Source organism: Ornithorhynchus anatinus, chromosome 11 (assembly GCF_004115215.2).
Source record: "Ornithorhynchus anatinus isolate Pmale09 chromosome 11, mOrnAna1.pri.v4, whole genome shotgun sequence".
Taxonomy (NCBI): Eukaryota; Metazoa; Chordata; class Mammalia; order Monotremata; family Ornithorhynchidae; genus Ornithorhynchus; species Ornithorhynchus anatinus.
In genome coordinates, this window is record NC_041738.1 from 1,577,234 (window position 1) to 1,602,296 (window position 25,063).

Sequence of the window (25,063 nt, forward strand, 5' to 3'; positions counted from 1 at the left end):
GGGGGCCCGGAAAGGCCCCGGTGCGGGCTAGGCCCCGGTGTGGTCTGCGCCCTGAGCGGAGTCGTCTGTCCTCTGTACCGTATCCTCGATGAGGAATATTGGGCGCGGGTTGGCCGGGAAGAGGGACGGTGGCCAAGCCCCAGGGGTGGGTGAGGGGGCTGGCCTGGGCCCCCTCTGCCTCCTTTCATTCAGTAGTATTTATTGAGCGCTCACTGTGTGCAGAGCTTGGCACTTGTCCCCCCTACTTCTCCCATAAGCCTCTGCTCTAAGAGAGCAAGACTTCCCTCGCTCGGCCTCACCCCAGGCCGAACCCCCGTTCGTTCAATAGTGTTTATTGAGGGCTTACTGTGAGCAGAGCACTGAACTAATAGCTTGGGTAACGTTGGTATTTGTGAATAATGTTGGTATTTGTTAAGCGCTTACTATGTGCAAAGCGCTGGAGAGGATACAAGGTGATCAGGTTGCCCCACATGGGGCTCACAGTCTGCATCCCCCTTTTACAGATGAGGGAACTGAGGCACAGAGAAGATAAGTGACTGGCCCAAAGCCACACAGCTGATGAGCGGCGGAGCCGGAATTCGTACCCATGACCTCTGACGCCCCGGCCCGGGCTCTTTCCACTGAGCCACGCTGCTTCTGTAATTAAGGTATTTGTTAAGCGCTATGTGCCAAGCACTGTTCTGGGCTTGGTACGAGGTAATCTGGTTGGACACAGTCCCTGGCCCACATGGACTCACCGCTCTAATCCCCATTTTACAGATGAGGTTACTGAGGCACAGAGAAGTGAAGTCACTTGCCCGAGGTCACACAGCAGACAGGTGGCGGAGCCAGGACTAGAACCCAGGACCTTCTGACTACCAGGCCTGTGCTCTATCCACTATATATATCATGCTGCTTTTAAAGCACTTATTATGTGCCGAGCACTGTTCTAAGCGCTGAGGTAGATCCAGGATAATCAGGTTGCCCCACATGAGGCTCACAGGCTTAATCCCCATTTTACAGCTGGGGTAACTGAGGCACCGAGAAGTCAAATGACTGGCCCAAAGTCACACAGCTGACAGGTGGCGGAGCCGGGACTAGAACCCACGACCTCCGACTCCTAGCCTAGCACTACACCGATTTCTGAGGTAAATACCAAGATGACCAAGTCAGACACAGTTCCTCTCCCACACAGGGCTCACGATTCTAGTTGGAGAGAGAGCAGGCATCGAACCCCCATTTTACAGATGAGGAAACTGAAACAAAGAGAAATTAAGTGTCTTGCCCAAGGACAAGTGACGGGGCCAGGGTGAGAACCCAAGTCCTCTAACTCCCAGGCCCGGGCTTTTACCGTTAGGCCCCGTGGTTTTCAACAAAGTACCTGAGAGTAGGGAGAGTATCAGTGTTGGGCTAGGGGTCGGGCTCGGCTTCTGGGACAGAAATGGGACAAGAGCTATGATGGCAAGAGGAAGGACAAGAGCTGGGCCTAAGCAGGGCAATAAATAATGGGGAATACAGCCTGGTGAGGGAAAGACCTGGGGCTGGGAGAAGAGAAAGAACACCTCACTCTAGGCTTCAAGGCTCTACATCACCTTGCCCCTTTCTACCTCTCATCCCTTCTCTCTTTCCACTGCCCACCCCGCACGCTCCGCTCCTCTGCCGCCCACCTCCTCACCGTCCCTCGGTCTCGCCTATCCCGTGGTCGACCCCTGGGCCACGTCCTCCCGCGGGCCCTCCCTCCTCACCTCCGCCAAACTAATTCTCTTCCCCTCTTCAAAATCCTACTTAAAACTCACCTCCTCCAAGAGGCCTTCCCAGACTGAGCTCCCCTTTTCCCTCTACTCCCTCTATCGCCCCCCCCCCCTTTGCCTCTCCGCAGCTTAACCCTCTTTTCCCCCCATTTCCCTCTGTTCCTCCCCCTCTTCCGTCCCATCCCCTCAGCACCGTACCCGTCTGCTCAACTGTATATATTTTCATTACCCTATTTATTTTGTTAATGAGATGTACATCGCCTCGATTCTATTTAGTCGCCATTGTTTTTACGAATGTTCTTCCCCTTGACCCTATTTATTACCATTGTTCTTGTCTGCCCGTCTCCCCCGATTAGTCCGTAAGCCCGTCAAACGGCAGGGACTGTCTCTATCTGTTGCTGACCTGTTCATTCCAAGCGCTTAGTACAGTGCTCTGCACATAGTAAGCGCTCAATAAATACTATTTAATGAATGAAAATGGCGGGAGGAGGAGGCATTGAGCGATATTTCGCTTCAGAGTGTGACTGTATATGTAGAACAAGTGGGTAGGTGGCCATTACTTAATCTGATCACCCTATCTGTAAGTATTTTTAAAGAAGCAGTGTGGCCTATGGCTTAGAACACAGGCCTGGGAGTCAGGAGGACCTGGGTTCTAATCTCAGCTCCGCCCCGGGTCTGCTGTGTGACCTTGGGCAAGCCCCTTCACTTCTCTGGGCCTCAGTTACCTCATCTGTAAAATGGGGAGTAAGACTGTGAGCCTCATATGGGACAGGGTCTGTGTCCAGCCAACCTGATTACCCTACCCTATATCTATCAGAACAGTGTCAGGCACTTAACAAATATCATTTTTTTAAAAAACAACTAAAACAAGTAATAACAATTATGGTATTTGTTAAGCGCTTACTATGTGCTGAGCACTGTTCTAAGCGCTGGGGTTGATACAGGGTAATCAGATTGCCCCACGTGGGGCTCACTTTAAAAAAAAAAAATCCCCATTTTTAATAATAATAATGTTGGTATTTGGTAAGCGCTTACTATGTGCAGAGCACTGTTCTAAGCGCTGGGGTAGATACAGGGTAATCAGGTTGTCCCACGTGAGGCTCACAGTTAATCCCCATTTTACAGATGAGGTAACTGAGGCCCAGAGAAGTGAAGTGACTTGCCCCAGGTCACATGGCAGACAAGTGGCAGAGTCGGGATTAGAACTCACGACCAAGCCTGGGCTCTTTCCACTGAGCCACGCTGCTTCTTTAAAAATATTTACAGATAGGTCTAACTCTCCCAATAGATTTTAAGCTCCTTGCAGGCCGGGGAAGTGTCTTTGACCTGGCTCAAGCGCTTAGTAAAGAACCCTGAACCCAAGGGGCGCTGAGGAAATATCGTGATTCCGATTGCAGACTCCCCGCCAAAGTGGGACTCCCATTTGGTGCAGAATGGGGCGCCCTCACCCTGGCCCCGGCTTCCTCCACCTCTGCAGCTGTAGAAACGCTCGAGATGAGGAAGCTGGTGGCTGAGAGGGAGACCGCAGCGTGAAATCAGTGCCATGAGGTGATGCGCTGGCAGCCCGGGCCAGCCCAGCGGGCAAAACTGAAGGGGGCAGAAGCGGTGGCGGGGCAGAGATGGTGGCACAGGCAGCCGCAGGAGAGGCGGTGGCGGGCAGTCGCAGTGGTGTGGGCGGGAGCAACGGGCAGAGATGCTCAGTTAAAACCACTGCTTGATTCATCATCCTTTCTCAAGTCAAATGGGCCCGGCTGGATCCAAGCAGCGTGGCCTAGTGGAAAGAGCCCAGGCTGGGAGTCTGAGAACCTGGGCTCTCATCCCAGCTCCACCATTTTTTTAAAAAATTTTCTTTTTAAATAGGTATTTGGTAAGTGCTTACTCTGTGCCAGGCCCTGTACTGAGCCCTGGGGTAGATATGAGGTAATTAGGTTGGACACAGTCCGCGCCCCACATGGGGCTCAGTCTTCACAGAAGAGATCGTGAATTAATCGGTCGTGTTTACCAAACACCTATTGTGCGCGGTAAATGAAGTGAAATTGCCCAAGATTACAACACAGACAAATGGCAGGGCTGGAATTAGAACCCTGCCATAAGAGAAGCAGCGTGGCTCAGTGGAAAGAGCACGGGCTTTGGAGTCAGGGCTCATGAGTTCGAATCCCAGCTCTGCCACTTGTCGGCTGTGTGACTGTGGGCAAGTCACTTAACTTCTCTGTGCCTCAGTTCCCTCATCTGTAAAATGGGGATTAAGACTGTGAGCCCCACGTGGGACAACCTAATTCCCCTGTGTCTACCCCAGCGCTTAGAACAGTGCTCGGCACATAGTAAGCGCTTAACAAATACCAACATTATTATTATTATTATTATTAACCCTGGCCCATGTTCTTGCCACTAGGCCATAATGCTTCATACTTGCTGCGTGACCTTGGGCAAGTCACTTCATTTCTCATTTGTACAATGGGCTTCGATACCTCTTCTCTCTCCTACTTAAACTGTGACCCCCACAGGGGAAAGGGACCGTGTCCAATTTAATTCTCTTGTATTTATTCCAGCACCTAGTACAGTGCCTGGCACATAGTGCGTGCTTAACACCTACCACAAGTAATATTTTTATCATCATCATCTCTGCCCTCAAGGAGTTTACATTCTGCTAGGAGAGACAGCTAGGAGGAAGACAAAGCTACGAAAAGCCATTATGGCTTCTTCTCTGGGACAGGCAGCTCACCCTGGCGGAGGTGACTATGGTGAGCCTGGGGCTGGGGGTGGGGAGGGAGGGTGATCCCCATTCCCAGTTCACCGGCCCCCCACATCCCAGCCAAAGCTGTGGGACCACGGGAAAAACGGGACATCGCGAGATGGGCCCGTAGCACGGCTCCGGCTAACTTTGGGAAGGAGTGTTGGGAAGGAAGGACGGCTCGTGCTCCGCACTGTCGGCAGGGCAGTCAGGCTGCTCGCCGCCGCCTTGAGAAACAGACCGGTCTTTCAGACAGTCACAAGGAGGAAGTCACAGGAGGAAGTCAGATGGCGCAACGGACCAGATCCTCCCCACGGCCTCGACCAGGCTCGGAAGAGCAGCCGGCGACCGAGAGACTCCCGGCTTGCTCTGCCTTCGTTGCTGCTCCCCCATCCAGAGTCCCGCTGGATCTTGAGATGGCAGAGGATCAGAGGCAGAGGGATTCCCGAGAACATGGTTGGGGGACTCTGCCTTGTGGCCATTTTTCCAGTGGTCCATGAGTAGAGGCGAGCGAGTGGGTGGGCGGACGCCGCCGCCCCAACTCCTGCTGGAGCGGGCTCAGCTCCAGACCATCAGTCTCCTCTCCCGGGCACCAGGAATCGGAGCACTTTCCAGAGCTTTTTAGTTCCTTTCTCCTCCGCCGTGGGTGGCAATGGGACAAAGGACCAGGCAGAGTTCAGTGGGAGGTCTGACTGGGGAGATGGGTGGCTCGGATGGGGCTCGGTGGGTGGAAACTGAGGTCGACCCAGCCCCTGCTCAGCGGGGAACCTCCCCCAGTCCCACCGAGGCAGCCTGCCATTCCATAATAATAAAGGTATTTGTTACGCGCTTACTGGGGTGTCGGGCACCATACTAAGCGCTGTTGTGGGCAGGGAATGTGTCGGTTTATTGTTGTATTGTACTCTCCCCCAAGCGTTTAGTACTGTGCCCTGCAAACGGTAAGTGCTCAATAAATACGCGGGAATGAATGAATCAAGTAGATACAAAGTAATTGTGTTCGACACGGTCCCTGTCCCACATGGGGCTCACAGTCTTAATCCCTCTTTTACAGCTGGAGGTAACTGAGGCACCGAGAAGGGAAGTGATTCGGTCAAGGTTACAGCTGACAAGTGGCAGAGCTGGGATTGGAACCCAGGTCCTTCTGATTCCCAGTCCTTCTGACTCCCAGTCCTGTGCTCTATCCATTAGACCATGCCGCTTCTCATGCCATGACTTCATGCTTAACCCAGGTGAAAATCCCTACACTGGGCCCAGCTAGGGGCCTTCCTCCTCCTCCTGCTCCCCCTCCAAGCCAATCTGTGCCCAGCTCTTAGGGCCCCTCGAGTCAGGAGTCTGGGCAGAGGACAATAGGCCCGGGAGCTGAGCCCGGGAGCGGATGGGACGGGCCTGCCCAACGTTGCCCGGCCGTGCTTCGGGCCTGGGCGCCGCCCGCGCCACCCGGGACACAGGGGAGGGGCCGGACTCCCACCCTCAAGGAAACTTTATTGAGCCCCAAAAAACAGATGGGAAAATGGCAAACCCTCCAGGAGACAGCTTCACGTCCCCTCAGTGGACAAACCAAGGCTGCAGCTACATCTGCAAGTACTAAGGCACTAAGGGTTGGGGGTGGATGGGTGGCGGGTGGGTGGGCAGGGGAAGGAAAGGAGGTGCTGAAGGCCCTCACCCCGGCACCACCCCTGGCAAAGCAGGAGCTCCGGGCTGAGGGAGCCCTTCCGCCCGTCTAAGCTTCCCCAGTCCTGCTAGGCGAGGGGGGAGGACGCGGCCTGGGCCGCGAGCTCTCTCGGGCTCTGGCCCTGCGGCCGTCCGGGAAGGCCTACTTGTGGTGGTCCGGGGCGGTGGCGGCATAGAGGCGGGCTTGGAGCTGCATGAGATCGCGGTACAGATTGCGTTGCAGGATTCTGCTGCTGCACAGCAGGGCTCCCTGCAGGGCTCCCATCAGGCCACATGTGAACACGTCCTGACCTGCACGACAGGGGCAGGGGTTCAGCCCAACCACCCCACCCCGCCCTCCCCTGCGGTCGTCCATCACCCTCCTTACGGGTCCGACTCCCTGGGGAGCGGGGATCCTCCAGGTTGGGGCAGGGAGGAGGGAGACCCTCCCCCAAGACTCTCCAACGGCACGACCGCCCCTTTCCCTCTGCTCATCCCCGGACCCCGTCCTCCGCGCCCAGCCCCTCCAAGCAAGGCAGCAGGCTCTGCGCCTCGGTGCTCCCACCTGGCCTCTACCATCTGACTGGGCCACCCTCCCTCTCGCTGGGTGGACGGGTCCCGGGAAATGTCCCCGGATCAGAGCGTGGTTTCCCCATCACCTCCTCCCGGGCACCGGGAGCTGCCCACACGGTGAAGGAGGCACCGGCGGACACAGCTGGGGTCAAGGGAGCAGAGCGGAGGAACAGAGCAGGAGCGGAGCGGGAGCAGGCGGCAGTACCTGTGAGATAGAGGTTGGGGATGGGGCTCTGTGCTCTCAAGGAGGCCAGCACGTCGGGCCGCAGGCGGGCCAGGTCATGGTCAATGCCGTAGCACTCCCCGTGCGGGGAGGCCAGGTAGAATTGACAGGTGAGCGGGGACCCGGCCGAGATGCTGTCCACCTGGGGGCGGGAACAGAGTTTGGAAAGGGTGAGGCCAGGGGGAACCCAAGAGTTCCCTCCTCCCAACTCCTGGCAGGGCCTACTCCTCTCATCCCATTCCCTGAGTTGCTGTATGACAGGAAGCTCCTTGAGGGTAGGGATCGTGTCTCCTAGCTCCCCAGTGCTCAGTATGGCGTTCTGCACAGAGTAGGTGCCCAATCAATGATACTGATGAGTAATTTTATTGGCCCACGGCACGCACAGCCCGAAACAGAGCACCCCGTTGCCCCAAATCAGAGAAACACCCTGTCTTCCCCCTCTGCCCTCACCTGGGCAACCGGTCCAAGGACCCTCCTGCCTGCCTCCTCAGGGCCCAGGCAAGAACCCAGCCCAGGGTGAGCCCCCTGGGGTGACTCGGCCCTCTCGGGGACCCGGAGGCTGCAGCGATATGTCCTCGGGCAGCCCAGGAGCTCCCACAGCCACCAAGGACCACTCCGGGCCACAGCCCGAGCCCCGATGTTGACCATGCAACATAGACCGTGAGAGGTCAGGCATGGCCTAATGGCAAGAGTCAGGCCTGGGAGTCAGAAGGATCTGGGTTCTAATCCCGGCTCTGCCACTTATCTGCTGTGGGACCCCAGACAAGTCACTTCACTTCTCTGTGCCTGTTACCTCATCTGTAAAATGGGGATTAAGACTGTCCAACCCGATTAGCTTTTATCTATCCTAGTGCTTAGAACAGTGTTTGGTACAAAGTAAGCACTTAAATACCATTATTATTATTATCATCACCATCTGTCCCCTTCTTTTCCCCGCCTTGCTACCTTCCCCTCCAGCTGGGGGTGAAGCTTCATCAGAGCCGCCAGGGAGGCATCGGTGAATGAGGTTTTCAGAGCCTCGTAGTCGCTGGCCCTCTTGCCAGAAGGTTCCTTCTGCCACTCCTCAAACCACTCGTACAAGGTGGGAAACAACATCACCACGGTTGAGTGGGCTGGGAAGACAAGCCACGGTCACCGCTGCCTCCCCCCGGGCTCCCTCCCCTGCAGCTCCGGGTCACCCCACCTCCCACCGCCCCCCGCCCCCCCCCCCGATCACCCCACCGCCCGTCCCCACCCCGCCGCACCAGGAAACCTCTCCTCCCACATAGGGTCCTTGGCCGACGACGACGCTATGAAGAAAAAGGGGATTTTTGCAGGAGCCTCTTCCCTGGCAGTCCGCAAGTAGCTCTCCATCCTGAAGAGGGAGAGGGCCAGGGAGTCAGGCGTCATCTCGCCGCACAAACTCTTGACTGAAACCCTGACCGGTCTCCCAGGAATGACCTGGAGGGAGCGGGGAGCATCCGCTGGCACCGTCCTCCCTGCCACAGGGGGGAAACTGAGGCCCAGTGGGCAGGGAAGCAGGGAGCCAGGGGTCTCCCCTCCCAAGCACCGCCCCCATCCAGGGTCAGGGCCCGCCTTCTCCGGTCAGCAGCCCTTACGCCTCGTCCATGTTGGTGTTGAAGTAGACGTAGTAGTTGGTGGCTTCTAGGCCCAGCTCCTTGTGGGACCCACGGAGCCCGACGAACACGGAGAACATGGTGATGCTGTGCCGCAGCGGGCTCAGCTGGGCCCGCACTCCTGCCAGAGGGAGCAGGCGGGGCAGGCCTCAGCGCCTCCCTCTACCCTAGCCGGGGAGAGGGCAGGGGGCGGGCACGCTAGCCCGATGATAGTCGGAGGCCTTCTCTGGGAGAGCGGGCAGGGCCGGGGCCTGGAACGTCCCTGGGGTGGGGTCCCCTGCCGACCCTGCCCGCATCTTCTCGAGCAGAGCTGGGCTCGCCCATGGGCCCTGGGCATCGACTGGGGGGGAGCGGGCAGGGGATGTGGGGGGATGGCGGAGAGAAGCACAGACCTGGCAAATTGCGGGCTCTCTCGGGCAGGAGGCGCTCATAGGTGTTGAAGAGGCCTGCGTCGGAGATGACCACGGGTGCGAAGACGTTCACCAGCTCCTGGCCTTTCTTCACGCTGACGCCTGCGGGTGGGTGGGCGGGCGGGGACCAGGAGGACCGGGCGTGGTGCAACCCGCACGAAGGAGCCGGGGCCGGCAGGTTGTCGGTCCCCCGCCCCTCGTCTCTCTCACGGCTTCCTTCTCCCAACGCCCCCCCACCCGGCGCCCGCCCCCCACCTTCAACCCTTGCCCTCCCGCCCTGCGCCTCCCCAGTGTCACTGACCCAGCCCGCCGGGGCCCCCGGCTCTCACCGCACGCCTTGCCCGCCGAGTCCAGGAGCACGCTGTGCACCGGCGCCCTGGTGAGGACGTTGCCTCCCGCCCGCCGGATCACGGGCACGGTGTGGAAGGCGATCTCGCTGGAGCCCCCTCGGGGATAAAAGCCCCCGTGCAGGTAGTGGTGGACGAGCAGGGCGTGCATCGAGAAGCTGGCGTGGTTGGGGGGGACGCCTGGGGCCCGTGCGGAAGACGGGACAGAGACCCGGTCCCCGGTCGGGCCCAGCAGAACTCGCCCCCGTCCTCCCTGCGGCCGACTGCCCCTGCCGGCCCCGCGCTAGCCACGTGCTTGGATATTCACTCCCCCTTTGACCACACTGGCTTACCGCATGTCTCCTCTTCCTTCTCTCTGTAATTTACCATAGGGTCCGTCTCCGCCCCACCCCTATCAGACTGGAATCTCTGCAAGGGCAGAGATTGTGTCTCCCGAGGCTACTGTGGTCTCCCAAGCGCTGAGTACAGCAATCTGCACACTGGGCTCAAATCAGGTAGGAATGATCGAGCCAGGGAAATTGAAACCCGTTGGGAACCAGGCCGGGTTCACCAGCCGTGAAGTCACTCTGCTCAGCTACAGAGCAGCAGGACGCCACCGTCCCGTCCCATCCTGTCCCTCCCTCCCCTCGCCCCCCGACCCGAAGGGGTCCCGCAGCAGTCTTGGGGCTGCGTCGCACCGTAGGTGGGGTAGATGTAGCTGAGCACGGCCTGGAGCTCGGGGGAGGCGGGCAGTTGGCGCAGGACCTCGGCCAGGCTCTGCGTGGCCACTCGCAGGAACGGGGAGAAGCGTGTCAGCAGGCCGCAGCGGGACAGGAAGCGGACCACCAGCAAGGGCAGCATCTTCAGGATGACGACGTGGGACGCTCCTCGGCCCACCGCCTGCGCCCCGGTGGGGAGAGTCCAGACGTCGGCACGGGGCTCACCCCGAAGCCTTCCGTCCATGATCCACCACTCAGGGCCCCCGCTCCGAAAAACATTCCCTGGGAGGAGCCCACATTTCCCCCGGGTCCGTGAAGGGGGCCGGGGCAAGTACCTTCACCAGCTCCATGTACTTGTCGATGGCCGCCTCTTCCTGCGGGAACTTCTCCTTGAGCCCTTGGACATAGGCCTTCTCCCCGCTGTACATGGGGTACTTCCTGGGGCCGCCGGAACCCTCCAGCACCACGACGTCGAAGGGCGAGGCCATGGAGGCCCAGTCCAGCTGCCCCTCCGTCAGCTGGTCCAAGATGAAGCGGCCAAGGCTTCCCTTCTCCATCCGGCCGACGTAGTGGATCCCTGGCGGGCAGTGGCACAGGAGAGGGAGGGAGGAAGGGAGAGAAAGGAGTGGGCACGGGCGAGGCGAGGCCGAGATGGACGGGCCCAGACCCTTCCTTGGAAACTCGGCCAGGAGAAGCTACTTGCCCATCTTTTGAACAAGGGGCCAGGTCAGATTTGGGCTGGACAGAATCGACGGTCCAGCACGACCTATGCCGAATTGTCGCTTCCCAGCAAGAGTGGGTTAATGAGCAGAAGCAGGGAGACAGCAGGAGCCTGAGCCTGGACAGGGGCCGGGCTGAAGGGACGTCCCGCCCCCACCCACGCATACAGCCTGAAAGAGCCGCATGGAGACTGCAGTAGAGGTAACCACCCCCTGGACTGCAAGCTCCCGTAGGTTGGTTCTGTAGTGGTCTTATTCGATGGTAATTATTGAGCGCTTACTGGGTGCCAAGCGCTGGACCAAGCACTTAGTACAGTGCTCGGCCGAGAGCAGGCGCTCAGTCACTTTGAAGGACTGATTGGGCTTGGCCAGGCTGAGGGAGGGAGGGCCAAGCCAGGGCCCGAAGTCTGGCAGAACCCTAGCCAGGTTCTCGTCCCTCCGGACGTAATCCATGCCGCTCCTGACTATCATTCATTCAATCATAGTTATTGAGTGCTTACTGTGTGCAGAGCACCTGTACGAAGCACTAGGAAAAGTACAATAAACACCGACATTCCCTGCCCACAACGAGCTCAATGGACATCGGTTTGCCTTCGACTGCCCAGAGCGTTCCGGCTTTTCCTTTCCGTGTGAGAGAAATGGCTGAGGGCCAGCCAGCTGCCCGGGCACCCTGCCCTTGCCGGAACCCCATTTCTGGGCCAAGGGGTAAAGTTCTTCACTCAGCGCCGGCCACGACTGGGGGTGGGGCAGAGGAGGGGCCGGGCTTCAACTGCCCTACAGAACTGAGAGGAAGAGACGGGGGACACAACCTTCATCCCGAGAAAGACTCTGGGCTGGCCAGACGCAGTCTAGGACACTTGAAGTCTCTATTTCTGAGGGGATCCTGAACGGGGGGATGGAGCGGTCGGTCTGGGGACCCCAAGAACCAGCCCTGCTGGGATCCCGGGGGCCCTTGAGGCCAAGGGCCAATTGCCCCGTTAGAGAGCGCCAGTCGGCGAGGACCCCGGGGGCGCCTTACCTGTGTCGAACTCAAGGCCGTCGTGGCGGAAGGTGTGGCAGGAGCCGCCGGCCTTGGTGTGCTGCTCCAGCACCAGCACACGCTTCCCGGCCTTGGCCAGGACAGCCGCCGCCGCCAGACCCCCAAAGCCGCTGCCGATCACCACCGCGTCCAGCCGCTCCGGCACTCGGGAGGTCGAGAAGGCTGAAACGAGGGCAGGGTCCCGCTCGGAGCCGGGCGGCAGCCACCCCGGCCGAGGGCTGGGTCGGTCCCCCAAAACGGGCCTCAGACCGGTTGGCGGCAGAGTAAGGATCTGATTGCCATTTTACAGAGAGGTTAAGTAACTTGCCCAAGGTCACACACAAGGTCGGTGGCCGGGCTGGGACTAGCGAACCCATGGCTTTTCCTGGGGCCACGCTGCCTTCCCTTCTTGCTTAGCGGATACAGGCACTCGGGATGAAGAGGTCAAATTGAAGGTGCTCCAGGTAACCGCTTTTGAGTGACATGGGACACTGAGGGCAGGATGAAGGTGCAAGGTTACACCGGGACAGCCCCTTGAGGGATCCGATCTTTTAACTCTGCTCTGTTGTCTCTAGTGTTCAGCACAGTGTTCTGTTCGCAGGAGAGTGAAAGCTTCTTGAAGGCAGGGGTCGTGTCTCCTAACTTAATCATATGCTCCCTAAATTCTCAGTTCAGGGCCCTTCAGACGGTAGACGGTCAGCTCCTTGAGGGCAGAGATCATGTCTAACTGCACTGTACTCTCCCAAACGCTCAGTAGGGTGTCGATCACATACTGGGCGTAGCTGATTCCCGGGGACAACCTCAGGCCACCGGGTCAACGGGGGCAGAGCGGAAGCGAGATCTGCTTCCGGGAGACCTGAATCTGGGTCAAGGAGGGAAGGGTCTCTGAAAGTTTAGGGAGGGCAGGCTGGGTCTCAAGCCAGAGGACGGTGGGGAAGGATCAGGTCAGGACCCCCACCTGGGGGGGGGCGGGTGGCAAGAGCGGGGCGGTTAAAGCAAGTAGCGGGATTCGAAGCTGGATCCAGGGGCCTGGAGGAATGACCCAGGGGTCCTGGCCCAGGGGGAGTTGGGGGTCAAAGTAGGTCCCGGCCAAGGAGGGGGTGGTCAGAGCAGGTGGGCAGACTTGAAGAAAGGTCCAGAGGCCCAGGGAGACGGTGGGGGTCGTGCAGGGTCCCAGCCCGGGACCAGGCAGGTGACGGCAGGACCCGGCTACGGGGTTGTGGGACATCGGAGCGGGGTCCCGGACCCAGCCTCGACCGGCCCTAACCCATACCTTGCTTGAGCACCTTTTTCCGGGCCTCCGTGTCCGTGACCAGGGGGGCGAGCGGCTTCTGGCCGTCGGTGGCGAAGGGGTTGGGCGAAAGGGGCCGCAGCCGTAGCCGGGAGAGCCATCGCCACAGCAGCGGCAGCCCCAGCAGCAACGCCCACAGCCACATGACGCCCGGGACTGCGCTCCCGCCGCCGCTGAGCCTCTACTTATGGGTCCGACGGCGGCTCCTCCTCCCGGGGAGCGGCAGGGCGCGGAGGACCGGCCCGGCCCGGCCCGGCCCGGCCAGGAGGTCGCGACATGCGGGCTGCGTTGGACCATCGCGGCCGCCAGGCGGCGCAGCGCCGGCTGAGGCGCCCCCTACCGGCAGCCACGAGGAGCGACCGAGCGAGCGAGGCCCGGCGCGGGGGCTGCCGGGAAAGAGCCGGTCGGAGCGGCCCGGCGCATGCGCGGTGAGCGTCCAGCGGGGCCCAGCTGCAGAGTGGAGGTAACCGGGTCCCCCCCTCCCCCCCGAGGAGACCAGTCCTTCCCACCGCACATCCCCCAAGTCGGGTTTCACACCCGTTATCTTCCCCACATAATAATAATGATGGCATTTGTTAAGCGCTTACTATGTGCCGAGCACTGGCCTAAGCGCTGGGCGTTTACAAGGTCATCAGGTGGTCTCACAATGGGGATGAAGACTGTGAGCCCACGTGGGACAACCTGATGACCCTGTATCCCCCCCAGTGCTTAGAACAGTGCTTGGCACATAGTAAGCGCTTAACAAATACCAGTATTATTATTAAAATGGGGATGAAGACTCTGAGCCCCATGTGGGACCACCTGATGACCCTGTATCTTCCCCAGCGCTTAGAACAGTGCTCTGCACCTTGTGAGCGCTTAACAAATACCAACATTATTATTCATCCCCATTTTAATAACAATAATAGTGTTGGTATATGTTAAGCGCTTTCTATGTGCAGAGCACTGTTCCAAGCGCTGGGGGAGATACAGGGTCATCAGGTTGTCCCACGTGAGGCTCACAGTCTTCATCCCCATTTTGCAGAGGAGGGAACTGAGGCACAGAGAAGTTAAGTGACTTGCCCAAGGTCACACAGCTGACAAGTGGCAGAGCTGGGATAATAATAATACTGGTATTTGTTAAGCGCTTACTGTGTGCTGAGCACTGTTCTAAGCGCTGGGGGGATACAAGGTCATCAGGTTGTCCCACATGGGGCTCACAGTCTTCATCCCCATTTTAATAATAATAATACTGGTATTTATTAAGCGCTTACTATGTGCCAAGCACTGTTCTAAGCGCTGGGGAAGATACAGGGTCATCAGGTTGTCCCACATGGGGCTCACAGTTTTCATCCCCATTTTAATAATAATAATACTGGTATTTATTAAGCGCTTACTATGTGCCAAGCACTGTTCTAAGCGCTGGGGGGATACAGGGTCATCAGGTTGTCCCACATGGGGCTCACAGTCTTCATCCCATTTTAATAATAATAATACTGGTATTTATTAAGCGCTTACTATGTGCCAAGCACTGTTCTAAACGCTGGGGAAGATAAAGGGTCATCAGGTTGTCCCCCATGGGGCTCATAGTATTCATCCCCATTTTAATAATAATAATAATAGTGGTATTTGTTAAGTGCTTACTATGTGCCCAACACTGTTTTAAGCACTGGGGGGATACAAGGTCATCAGGTTGTCCCCCATGGGGCTCATAGTCTTCATCCCCATTTTAATAATAATAATACTGGTATTTGTTAAGTGCTTACTATGTGCCCAACACTGTTTTAAGCACTGGGGGGGATACAAGGTCATCAGGTTGTCCCCCATGGGGCTCACAGTCTTCATCCCCATTTTCCAGATGAGGTCACTGAGGCCCAGAGAAGTGAAATGAATTGCCCAAAGTCACCTAGCTGACAAGGGTTGCATCCTGGATTAGAACCCATGACCTTCGACTCCCAAGCCCAGGCTCTTTCCACTGAGCCACGCTGCTATTTTGCTGAGCCCTTCCTAGGTGCCAAGCACTGTCTGAGCACAGGGGTAGATAGAAGGTCAGCAGGTGGTCCCACAGTTACAGTCTTAATCCCCGTTTTACAGAAGAGGTAACTGAGGCACAGAGAAGTGAAGTCACTTGCCCAGAGTCACCCAGCTGAAACCTTCCTGCCCCTCCAGAGCCCACCCGGCTTTCTAACGAAGGCAGTGCACAGGCCCTGGAGGAGGCTTCCTTAGTGATGGTGCCCATGGAGGGCAAGGCCGGGGGGCTGGTGGGAGTTCGGGGGGTTGATGGAGCACAGCTGGTGTCGAACCTGGTGACAACCAGCTTCTCGAAAGACCCCCACCCCTGGCTTCCAACTGAGGACCATGTTTAGCATTTATCATGTGCCAAGCACTGTGCAAAGCACTGGTGTACCTACAAGGTAATAGGGTCAGGCACAATCCCTGACCCACAACCCGGGACAAGAGAGAGTTGCAAAATGAAAATACCTCTTTAAAGGGTTTTTTTTTTGGCCAAGGGGAATGTTTGAGAAAGGACCTAGCTTTGCTAGAGAATGGTCAATCACAGGGTTGGGCTATGAAATCCCCGTTAGAAGGATTTCCAGCGGCTCAGGGGAAAAATAGAAAGTTGACCAATGTTTTTGTTGTTTCTTATTTTAAAATGTATCTTATTAAGTTCTTACTCTGCCAAGTGCTGGAGTAAATACAAGTTAATCAGATCAGACCCAAACCCTGACCCACTTGGGGCTCACAATCTGAGAGCAGGGACTGTATTCCTATTTTACAGTTGAGGAAACTGAGGTCCAGAGAGGGTAGTTGGCTTGCCCCAAGCCTGCGGCAGAGCTGGGACCGGAAGCTGGATCTCCTGGCTCCCAACCTTCTGCTTTGTCCACTACATCCCCGCTCATTCGTCCGACAGCATAAGCCCGTCCCAGGCAGGTGGGTCCAAAGATCTGACCCGTCAGACTCGGTGGGTGCCGACCCCGGGAGCCAGTGAGAGGACAACCTCTGCACTGTAAGGGGGGGGTGGCATGGACTGAAATCACTTTGCTTCTTTTGACAGGCAGAGAGTGGGCCGGAGCCTGAGACACCCCCGGGCCCTCGGCTGGCACGCTCTCATGACCGGAGCAGCTCCGCCACAGCCCGCCACCAGCTTCCGTGGGCACGGCATAGCACCAGCTGGATGAAGATGGCCCTCCAAGAGGCATTGCCCAGGGGCAGCCATCAGCGGGAGGGGCTCCTGGGTACCAGAGGCCGGGTGAAGTGATCTGCTGAGTCCTTGCCAGAGCCCTGGCACAGAGAGGAGGCGGCCCCCGGCCCTGGGGAGCCCGGGAGAGCCCCGAGGATCACTCAGCCCGGGCTGGCTGGCCGTGAGGCCCAAGTGGCTTCCCCCCGAGAGAGTAGGAGACGCTTTCCCAGCCGTCACCTAGGCGACTGTGGGCAGCGAGGTGGCAAGAAGGGAGGGGTTCGGGGCCGGGGCTCTGTTCAGTTCTTGGCCCTCTGATCCGCCCCAGGCCCCTCCCCGGCCCCTCTGAAGGAGACCTGCCAGGCCATGAATGGTCCAGCCTGCCCTCCCTGTGTTGGAAAGGAAGTAGAAGACCAGCTGGTAAGTTCAGTGGGACCCGGCAAGGGACTGAGCTGAATGGAAGGTCCAACTTAACACAGAGCGGGTTTGCGTGATGGGGCAGAGGTGGGGGCGTCCCCTAGAGCTCTGCCTGGGTCTCGCTGTCTTCGACCCATCTGTCAGCAGTTTTTTTTCATTTTTTATGGTATTTCTTAAATGCTAACTCTGTGTCGAGCACCGTTATCAATGATGGGTTAACTAATCAGGTCGGATACAGTTCCTGCCCCGCACGGGGCTCACGATCTAATTAGGAAGAATAAGCATCAAATCCCCATTTTGCAGCAGAGGACACCGAGGCACAGAGAAAATAGGTGACTTGAGTAAGGTCACACAACAGGCAAGTGGCAGAGCTGGGATTATACCCCTGGTCCTCTGGCTCCCAGGCCCATGCTCTTTCCACTAGGCCACGCTGCTCCCACCATGAGCCCATACTGAGCCCCTACCATATGCGGAGCAATGAACTAAGCATTTGGGAGATCACAACCGAAAAGGACAACCGGCAGAAATCTCACCTTTCCAGAAGGCTTTTTTTCCTCTGGTGATTTTGCGTCTCGCCAGGTCATATCTTCCTTACTCTCGTCTTATCACGTCTGCACTCACTGCTTACTGTTTCACCCGGCATTTCACTCATTCTACTCTTTGATCACATCTTCCTCCAATCTGTCAGTAATTTTGTGTCTGTCTCCCCTACTGGACTGTAGGCTCCTGGACGGCTGAGATCGTGTCTACTAACTCTGTTAGCCTCCTCCGGGTGCTCAGAACAGTGCTTTGCTTACAGTAGACTGGAAACTCCTTGAGGTCAAGGATCAGGTCTGCCAACTCTCTTGGCCTCCCCTGAGTGCTCCATACCATGTTTAGCAGCCAGTCAGTCGTATTTACTGAGTGCTTATTGCCTGCAGAGCACTGTACTAATTGATGCTATTCATCAAGGATTGAAGACTGCCTTGATGGAGCTGATAGCCTTTCCTTCGCTGTAGGCAGGGGACACGTCTACTAATTCTGTTGTATTGTACTCTCTCAGGCACTTAATATAGTACTCTGCACACAGTAAGCACTCAATAAATACCATTGGTTGATTTCCTTCCGTTCCCTATTGTCCCCAGCTCGGAAGCGCCTTTGTTTTCCAGCTGTGTCGAGGGGGGGTGAATCGGGAGCTTGCCAGCCCCGCAGAGCGGAAGCTCATCTGGGCCGGAGCAGGCCGGGCTAGGCCGGCCCTCTGTCGTGACTCACAAAAAGTCCATTTTTGTCCCTGCAGGGCTCGGGGGCCGTGGTCCGGGACTCTAGAGCTGCCGAGCAGGACGGCATCCTCCCATCCATCAGATCCGCCCCGGTGAGTAGCTCCCCCCTCCCTCCACCAGACTCCCCTCCCTTGCACAGCTGTATTGATGCCCCTGGGCTGTTCCAGCTCAGCCTGACCCTCCTATTCCCGCCACCTCCTGCCGGGGTGGGGCGCTTTGCGGCCATCTCTAAAGGCGGCAGTTTGTCAGGTGGACTGGCAGGGTGGCAGGGTGGTAAAGTGTTTCCCTCTGAAGAAGCCAGAGCCCGTGGGACCGTGAAAGCTGGAGAGGTGCTGGGCCCACTTGATTCAGACCTCGCTTCGAGCAGGTGGGGGGGTGCCTGCGTGTCAGCCGAGTGTGCACAGAGGTGGGTCTATATGGGCGTTGGCCGCCCGGGCCTACTGCATGGGCCTGTATGGCTGGAGGGGAGGAGCCCGGACCAGCCATGGGTCGGTGCTCAGTGCAGAGTGATTAGTGTGGGCACAGCAACATCTCTCCTCCAGGGCTGGGCCAGGCTGTCCTGAGGGCTATGGAAGCACCTCCACCACCTGGGCTGGGGTGGGTGTGTGGGCAGCTCAACCTGGCTCCTTTCTTTCCCAGGCTCCAGCAGAGCTCTGCTGTGTGTCCCTGCCAGGACAGTAAGGGGTTAACTGCGCTTGGAGCCTGTTCTAGGGGGAAGTGACCAGATGCCCCTCCCGGCCCCATGTCCAATCCTTGGTGGGTTTAACCTTCTCCCACCTTGGGCCCAGCTGAGCCAGAGCCCCAGGTGGGGCCTAGGTTGCAGGTCCTTCCCTCAGGGTGAAGGCTTCCACCTGCTTCTGCCACCCTGCCACCGCCAGGGCCGGCCCGCTGAGGCCCGCTGAGGGCAGAAACTGTCCTTGCCTCCGGGCTGCAGGCGGGTCAGTCTCCCTCCCTCCCCCGCGCAGCCACCTGCAACTCCTGAGCTCTCGACCGAGGGATGCCGAGGATTGCGATGGCCTTGGGAACTCAGTCTGCTCCTTGTTCGTCGGCGTTCCCAAGGCCCCGCGAGTCCACACGCCCGGTGCGAGGGTGGGTGGGAGGAGTGGCGGCGGCGGCTTTGGCGATCAGACTTCACTGGAACAAGGTCAACCATCCGCCCGCCCGCCTCGACAAGAACACTGAGGACCAGACCCTCCGGGGGCCGCCACTCCCCCAGGGGAGTCCCAAGCCCAGCGTTCCCACGGGGGAGGTGTCAGGGCCTTAGGGGGCAGGGAGCGAGAGCGCTCTGCTCAGCATTCATGTCCCCTGGCCCCCCAGATCTCTGCGCTCAAGGACCAGAAGACCTTGCAGGCTCTGACATCGGAGACCGATGGCTGGGAGCCCACTGGTAAGCCACCCCCGGGGCCAGCCCCCGGCACGTTCGAACTCTGGCACCTTCCGCTCTCGAAACCCTACTTCCCCTGCTCTCTTCCCGGAAGTTGAAACTCACCCATGCTGTCAGTCCCCGGGGAAGGGGACAAGAACCCTGGGCTTCAGTGACCCTCTCTTTAAAATGGGGCAGTAGTGGAGCCGTGTGGCCCCCTCTGTGCCCTAGAGGCTGAGGACCAGCAGGAGGCTGTAAGGGACTCCCCTGGGGACGAACAGAATAGGGCAAGGGAGGGGAGGTAAGAGGCCCACGGGTTTGGACTGGCCTCCCCTTTATTGCTTCCTGCCTGCAGCAGCGCTCATCTGCTCGCTGCCATTGCAGGGCCTGGGTTGGGGTTCTCTGGGGGCCGGGGGTGCTGGCCTAATGAGAGCGGCCTCGGGGAGCCCTGCCAGGGGCAGGCTGCTGGCCCTTGCTGGTTCCCCGTGGCCGCCCCTTTCTCCCATCGGGCTACGGTTGGTTTCTGGCCGGGAAGGAACCAGGAGGGGTGGCCTCTGGTGGGAGTCCACAGTTCTCCTGTGTGTTGCAGGCGTGAGCCCCGAGGTGCAGCAAGCCCAGGAGGAGTGGGAGGCACTGGATGGCTTCCAGGCCGTAGCAGGTACCAACGAGGTGGGAGGGAGGGGGCGGCTGCCCAGCATCACTGGCTGCTGCCCTGGGGGGCGGGGAGAAGCATCCCCAGGCCGCGGGACCCCCGGGGACTCCTGGACTCAAAGTCCCCACGAGCCGGGGTCCTGGGTTCTCTCTCCACTTCCAAACAAGCTTCTGTCCCAGTCCGTTTTGTCATCTGTAAAATGGCTGTGGTCCTCAACTCTTATGGAGGAAGATGGATTGATTGTGGTTTCGTTAGGCTCCTACTGTGTGCTAAGCACAGTGCTAGGCACTGGGGAAAATACAAATGAGCAGGTCAGACACTGACCCTGGCCCCCATGGGGCCCCCGGTCTGAGAGGAAAGATGAGGGAACAGCCTTTGTGGCTTTTGTTTTTACTGCATTATCAGCTTGGGTAGAGATTCCCTTTTGCTCCTTCCAGTCTGGCAGTGAAGAAACGCAGTGTCTCTGGCAGGACCTCACTTTCCCACAGAGCTCTTTTACCGGGAAGAGCAGGCTTCCCCTCCAGGGGTACCCTGGCATAGCTGGGTGACCTCTCCCACTATATCGCAGGGCCCCCTAGGACTCACCAGATCAGGCTTCCGGGCCCCCAGACTTGGACCAGACAGAAACACCTCCCAGAAAACACTTCCTTTACCGTCCACCCTCCTGTTTGAGTGTCCACCTGCCCCGTGAAAGTCAGATGGACTTGTCCCTCTGAGCCGTGGCGCCTCTGCTCAGTTGGGCACTGTCTGTGGGTGCCTGCCTTAGGCTGCTGGGACAGGTGTCCCAGGAAACCCAAGTCTACGTTCCTATCATTGCAACCCCAAAACCCAGAATCTACAGTAGCCCACTGAAGTTGCTCGGCTGCCCTCCCGCCTTTCCTGCTTAGCTTTTGGGAGGTGTGTTTTACTCACTCCCCGCCCCTCCCTCCAGTCCCCCGCCCCGTGGCCCAGGCAGTACAGGTGAGCAGCCAAGAGCTGGGGGCTGAGAGGCCTGGGCCTGCAAGCAAATGGGAGCTGCTTCCCGCCTGGCCTCCCTTGACCTCAGCAGAGGTGGGGGAGGGTGTCCCTCTTGCGAGGCCCATCTCTGGGAGGAGGTAGGCTGGGCAGGCGGTGTGGTGGGAGCAGAGGCTGGAGCTACACTGGGTGTAGACCTCCAGAGAAAGGGGGGACGGGGGCTGAGCGGGAATGGAGAGTCAGGCCTGAGTGCGAAGCTTGTCTGCAGGGGGCCCGGGAGCCTGTCCGGGCCAGCCCAGCCTGCCCATCTCCTTCACCGAGGCCCTGCAGCACTTCCAGATGGCCGACCTCTCTGCCTGCAGGGTGCGTATGGCCAGAAAGGGTCAGAGCTTGTTCTCGGGGGGCAGGGGCGGGCAGGCCGTCATCCTCCCCACCAAGCGCCTACAGCTCCAGGGTGTCTGGGCTCCAACCTGAGTAGGGACCTCAGCCCAGGGTCCTTTCCCAATGCCCCTTGGAAGCCCAGATGGAGCCGGTTGTGGGACAGGAGCCTGGGTCAGGAGATTGGGGGCATGGTAACCTCAGGGTGGGCAGAGGCGGGAGCTGGGTTGGGAGATGCAGACCTCACAGATCAGCAGAGGGCCAAGCAGGGGTAATGATGACCCAGAAGGGGGTTCAGGAAGCCGGGCCTCACCTCTAGAGCCTGCCTGCCCTAGCCCAGAGAGGGAGAACCACAGTGGGGGTCCTGACCCCTTGGCCGGGGTGGCTAGGCCCTGAGCAGAAGCAGCTCCTGCTAGGAAACTGGCTACACAGCAGGCTTTCAGGACCACCCCTGGGGTGCCTGAGCCCCGGGGTCAGGCATGCAGGGACTCATCTTAGTGGAATCTGTTCTGGCTGTGGCGGGGGCCAGGACCCAGGCAGTCCCCATCCCCGGGGAAGGCCAGGCCTTGTCTCGGCCCGGATTCCTGAGGGGTGGCTGAAGCCTTGGCCCAGGGGGAGGAGTGGGGGAGGGTCTCTGTCACTGAGCACACCCCTTCCTCTGGCCCCCCAGGAACGGATCCGGCCCACAGTACGCAGGAGGGGGCTGGCCGCCCTCTGCCATTGCCTTTTCGGGCCTCCCCAGCTGCACCGCCAGCTCCAGGAGGAGCGCAACTTGGTCCTGGCCATCGCTCAGTGTGAGTCCAGCCCACTGCCCCCTCCCTGCCTGACCCCCCCTCAACACTGTTCCTCCTCTCCCCGCTGCTCCCCTGACTCCCGGGTGACAGGGAGGCATGGGGGAATGGGAAGAGAAGAGCTGTGGGGCTACCGTTTGTCGGCCCAGGCGGCCTGGATAATGGCGACCCAGTACACGGCCGAGTCCTCCGGACCATCTACAGGAAGCTGACCGGCTCCAGGTTTGACTGTGCCCTCTTGGGAGCCCACTGGGAAGAGCTGGGCTTTCAGGGTAAGAACTGGGGACCCTGGGGGGCCCGGACTCCCCCAATCCCAGGACTGGGGCCCCAGTTGGTGGGGGGGTGACACACCTGCTTTAGGAGCAGCATTTCCTGGCCCTTGGGGGAGTGGGGGCGAGGAACCCAGTAGGGGAGCAGGTGAGAGGGAGAGAGCACAAAGAGCAGGCTGGGCCGCCTGGACAGTGAGACCCCGGAGCGCCCACCCCTTCCTTTGGGCCCTGGCTACCTTGTGCCTCGAGCCAGATGGACGGAACATTTCCTCCACCCAGGAGACCCAGAATAGCCCTGCTTCCCCTAGTTTCCCAGGCTAGGAGGAGGTACAGGTGGGGCACCTAGTCTTCCGTCCCTCCTAACCAGCCCCGCCAGTAGAGCGGCTCCAGGGCCCAGGTGGGAGCTGGTCGGGGAGAATAGGTGGCAAATCCCAGCCCCCCAGCCCTGCCTTGAGCTCTGTCCTGTCCGGCTAGCCCGGCTCCGGGCCCCACCAGCCCCATGCCCCAGCTTGCTCCAGCTGATCGATGGCATTTATTGAGTGCTTATTTTGCGCAGAGCACTGCACAAAGCACTTGGGGGAGCACAGTACAATAGAGGTGGTAGATACGTATCTTGCCCAGAAGGTGCTCCAGTCCCCCAATGTCTCCTGCTGCAGGAGCAGATCCCGGCACAGACCTGCGAGGGGCTGGCTTCCTTGCCCTCCTGCACCTGCTCTACCTCGTGATGGACTCGCAGACCCTGCTGCTGGCCCGCCAGATCTACCGACTTTCCCAGCACCAAGTCCAGGTGGAACCAGGGATGTTGGCTGGGAGCGGGGGGGCGTGGAGGGATGGAACCAGAGCCTGGGGGCAGGGAACGGGAAGAGGACGAGAGCCAGGCAGCCGGGATCACTGTGGATTTCCTGCTGTTTCCGCTGTAGCACTTTCCCTTCTGTGTGATGTCGGTGAACATCACCCGCATCGTGATCCAGGCACTGCGTGAGGAGTGTCTGTCCAGGTGAGAGCCCACCCTGATGGTCTGGGGCCCCCGAGGCTTTTGGGAGTTCCCATTTGCCTGAGGATGTGACCCCCTCACCCCCCTCAGCAGCAACACACTCGCTCCTCTCACTCACCCCCCTTCCTCCTCCACAACTCTCTCAGCTGTGCCGATCACCAGCACTTCCTTCCGCTTGCCTGGTGCCACAGCTGCCCCCCTGGGAGGGGGGCGGGGGGCAGGGGCGGTGCCCCCGAGACACAGCTCTGGCTCTAAGGAATCCATTTCCCCACCCACCTCAGGGAGTGTAACCGGCAGCACCAGGTGTTCACTGTGGTGAACAGCTTCTACGCCGCCACCTTCCTCCGCTTGGCTCAGGTCTGGTGGACGCAGCAGAAAACCATCTCTGACTCTGGCTTCGTGCTTAAAGGTGAGAAGGGGGCCAGCTGGGGCCTCCCCCTACTTGCCTGGGCCCTGGCCCCGACCCCAGCCTCTCCTTGCAGGGTCCTGCTCATGCCTCCTTGCCACCCTTCTCCTCCACCAACTCAGCCCATCCTGGCCTCCAGGCGGGCCCCCACACCCCACACCCAGCTCCTGGCCCTGCAGCTAGCTCTTCAGGCCGGTCCTTGCCCGCAGTCCTGGCTTTGGAACTGGGTTACCGATGGCTGGATTCACGTGGGGCCTGAACCCCGGGTCTCTTGGGGTTGAGAAGCAGCGTGGCGCAGTGGAAAGAGCACGGGCTTTGGAGTCAGGGCTCATGAGTTCGAATCCCAGCTCTGCCACTTGTCAGCTGTGTGACTGTGGGCGAGTCACTTAACTTCTCTGTGCCTCAGTTCCCTCATCTGTAAAATGGGGATTAAGACTGTGAGCCCCACGTGGGACAACCTGATTTCCCTGTGTTTACCCCAGCGCTTAGAACAGTGCTCGGCACATAGCGCTTAACAAATACCAACATTATTATTATTATTATTATTATTATATCTCCTCCTCTTACCTTCCCCCAAACTGGCAGCTCACAAGAGCCCCACTTCTCTCACCTTCCCTTGCAGACCTGGAGACTCTGGCCAAAAGGAACCCAAAACAGCTCCTCCGGGGCCTGGAGGCCTACTTGACCGAAAGTCCGAAAGAGTTCACAGCTGCGGGGGCATTGGGCGGACGTCCTCGTGGGTCCCTGCCCAAGGAGCTCCACTTCACGGGCGTGTGTGACCTCCCCCTGGACGTGACTGAGGGAAGCAGGTTCAGCTGAACCACGGGCAGGACCCGCTGCTGAGACGTCTCAGCTGGTTCTGGGGAGAGCCTGGATGGGGGCAGGGCCCCCCTAGGATCCCAAAGGCAAGGGGCTGGACTCCTTCTGCCCCGCAGCTGGGGCCTCCCACTGGGCCAAGCCTTCTGGGCAGAACGTGGGAGGGACCGGCCCAAGCCAGTGAAGCAGAGCCAGGCCGCTTCCTGTTCAGAGATGGCCCCGTTGCCCAAGAGCCCCAACCCAGAGGGTGCCCAGCCTGGTCCGGCAGACTGGGTCATGGGGTTTCTGGGGCCGGGCACACCGGTTCGAGGTGGTAGAGGCTCTGGGACCTCACATGCTCCTGACTCCAAGTCCCAGAAACCCCCATCCTGCCCAGGGCAGCCACTGTCCCTCTTCCCTTTTGGAGGCACAGCCTGACCAAGTGGTTCCGCCCAGGCCTGAGCCTCCAGCCGAGAGCCCTCCTCCCCATCCTGTGACTGGGAGACAGCCTGCACATGGACTCCTAACCCAACCCTGGCCCCCGTGAAGGCTTGGCAGATTGTCCTGCTGAGGCCTGGGGTGGGCAGCTCTAGAATAAAGGTAACTTGGACTTTTGAGGGCC

The 25,063-nt window shown here is 59.2% G+C and overlaps 2 protein-coding genes across 3 annotated transcripts; one reads left to right on the forward strand and one right to left on the reverse strand.

Annotated features, from left to right (window-relative positions):
• Positions 1 to 5,923: 5,923 nt before the first annotated feature.
• On the reverse strand, positions 5,924 to 13,234 carry RETSAT (retinol saturase). Its single transcript, XM_029074994.2, has 11 exons — positions 12,989 to 13,234; positions 11,716 to 11,898; positions 10,314 to 10,555; positions 9,958 to 10,159; positions 9,263 to 9,460; positions 8,916 to 9,035; positions 8,506 to 8,644; positions 8,152 to 8,261; positions 7,853 to 8,019; positions 6,890 to 7,049; positions 5,924 to 6,423 (listed from the first exon to the last, which is right to left on the reverse strand). Exons 1-11 carry the CDS (start codon positions 13,149 to 13,151, stop codon positions 6,275 to 6,277), a joined length of 1,833 nt encoding a protein of 610 aa, XP_028930827.1. The 5' UTR covers positions 13,152 to 13,234; the 3' UTR covers positions 5,924 to 6,274.
• Positions 13,235 to 13,392: 158 nt separating this feature from the next.
• ELMOD3 (ELMO domain containing 3) lies at positions 13,393 to 25,056 on the forward strand. 2 transcript variants are annotated; one of them, XM_029074996.2, is made up of 12 exons: positions 13,393 to 13,469; positions 16,041 to 16,583; positions 17,857 to 17,931; positions 19,157 to 19,226; positions 19,792 to 19,860; positions 21,077 to 21,171; positions 21,857 to 21,980; positions 22,127 to 22,249; positions 22,903 to 23,033; positions 23,167 to 23,243; positions 23,522 to 23,649; positions 24,269 to 25,056. In XM_029074996.2, the coding sequence occupies exons 2-12, from the start codon at positions 16,530 to 16,532 to the stop codon at positions 24,463 to 24,465; spliced, it is 1,143 nt and encodes a 380-aa protein (XP_028930829.1). In that variant the 5' UTR covers positions 13,393 to 13,469; positions 16,041 to 16,529; the 3' UTR covers positions 24,466 to 25,056. The 2 variants fall into 2 exon arrangements, with proteins under 2 accessions (XP_028930829.1, XP_039769445.1); XM_039913511.1 differs by lacking the exon at positions 13,393 to 13,469 and adding an exon at positions 15,763 to 15,916.
• Positions 25,057 to 25,063: the final 7 nt, after the last annotated feature.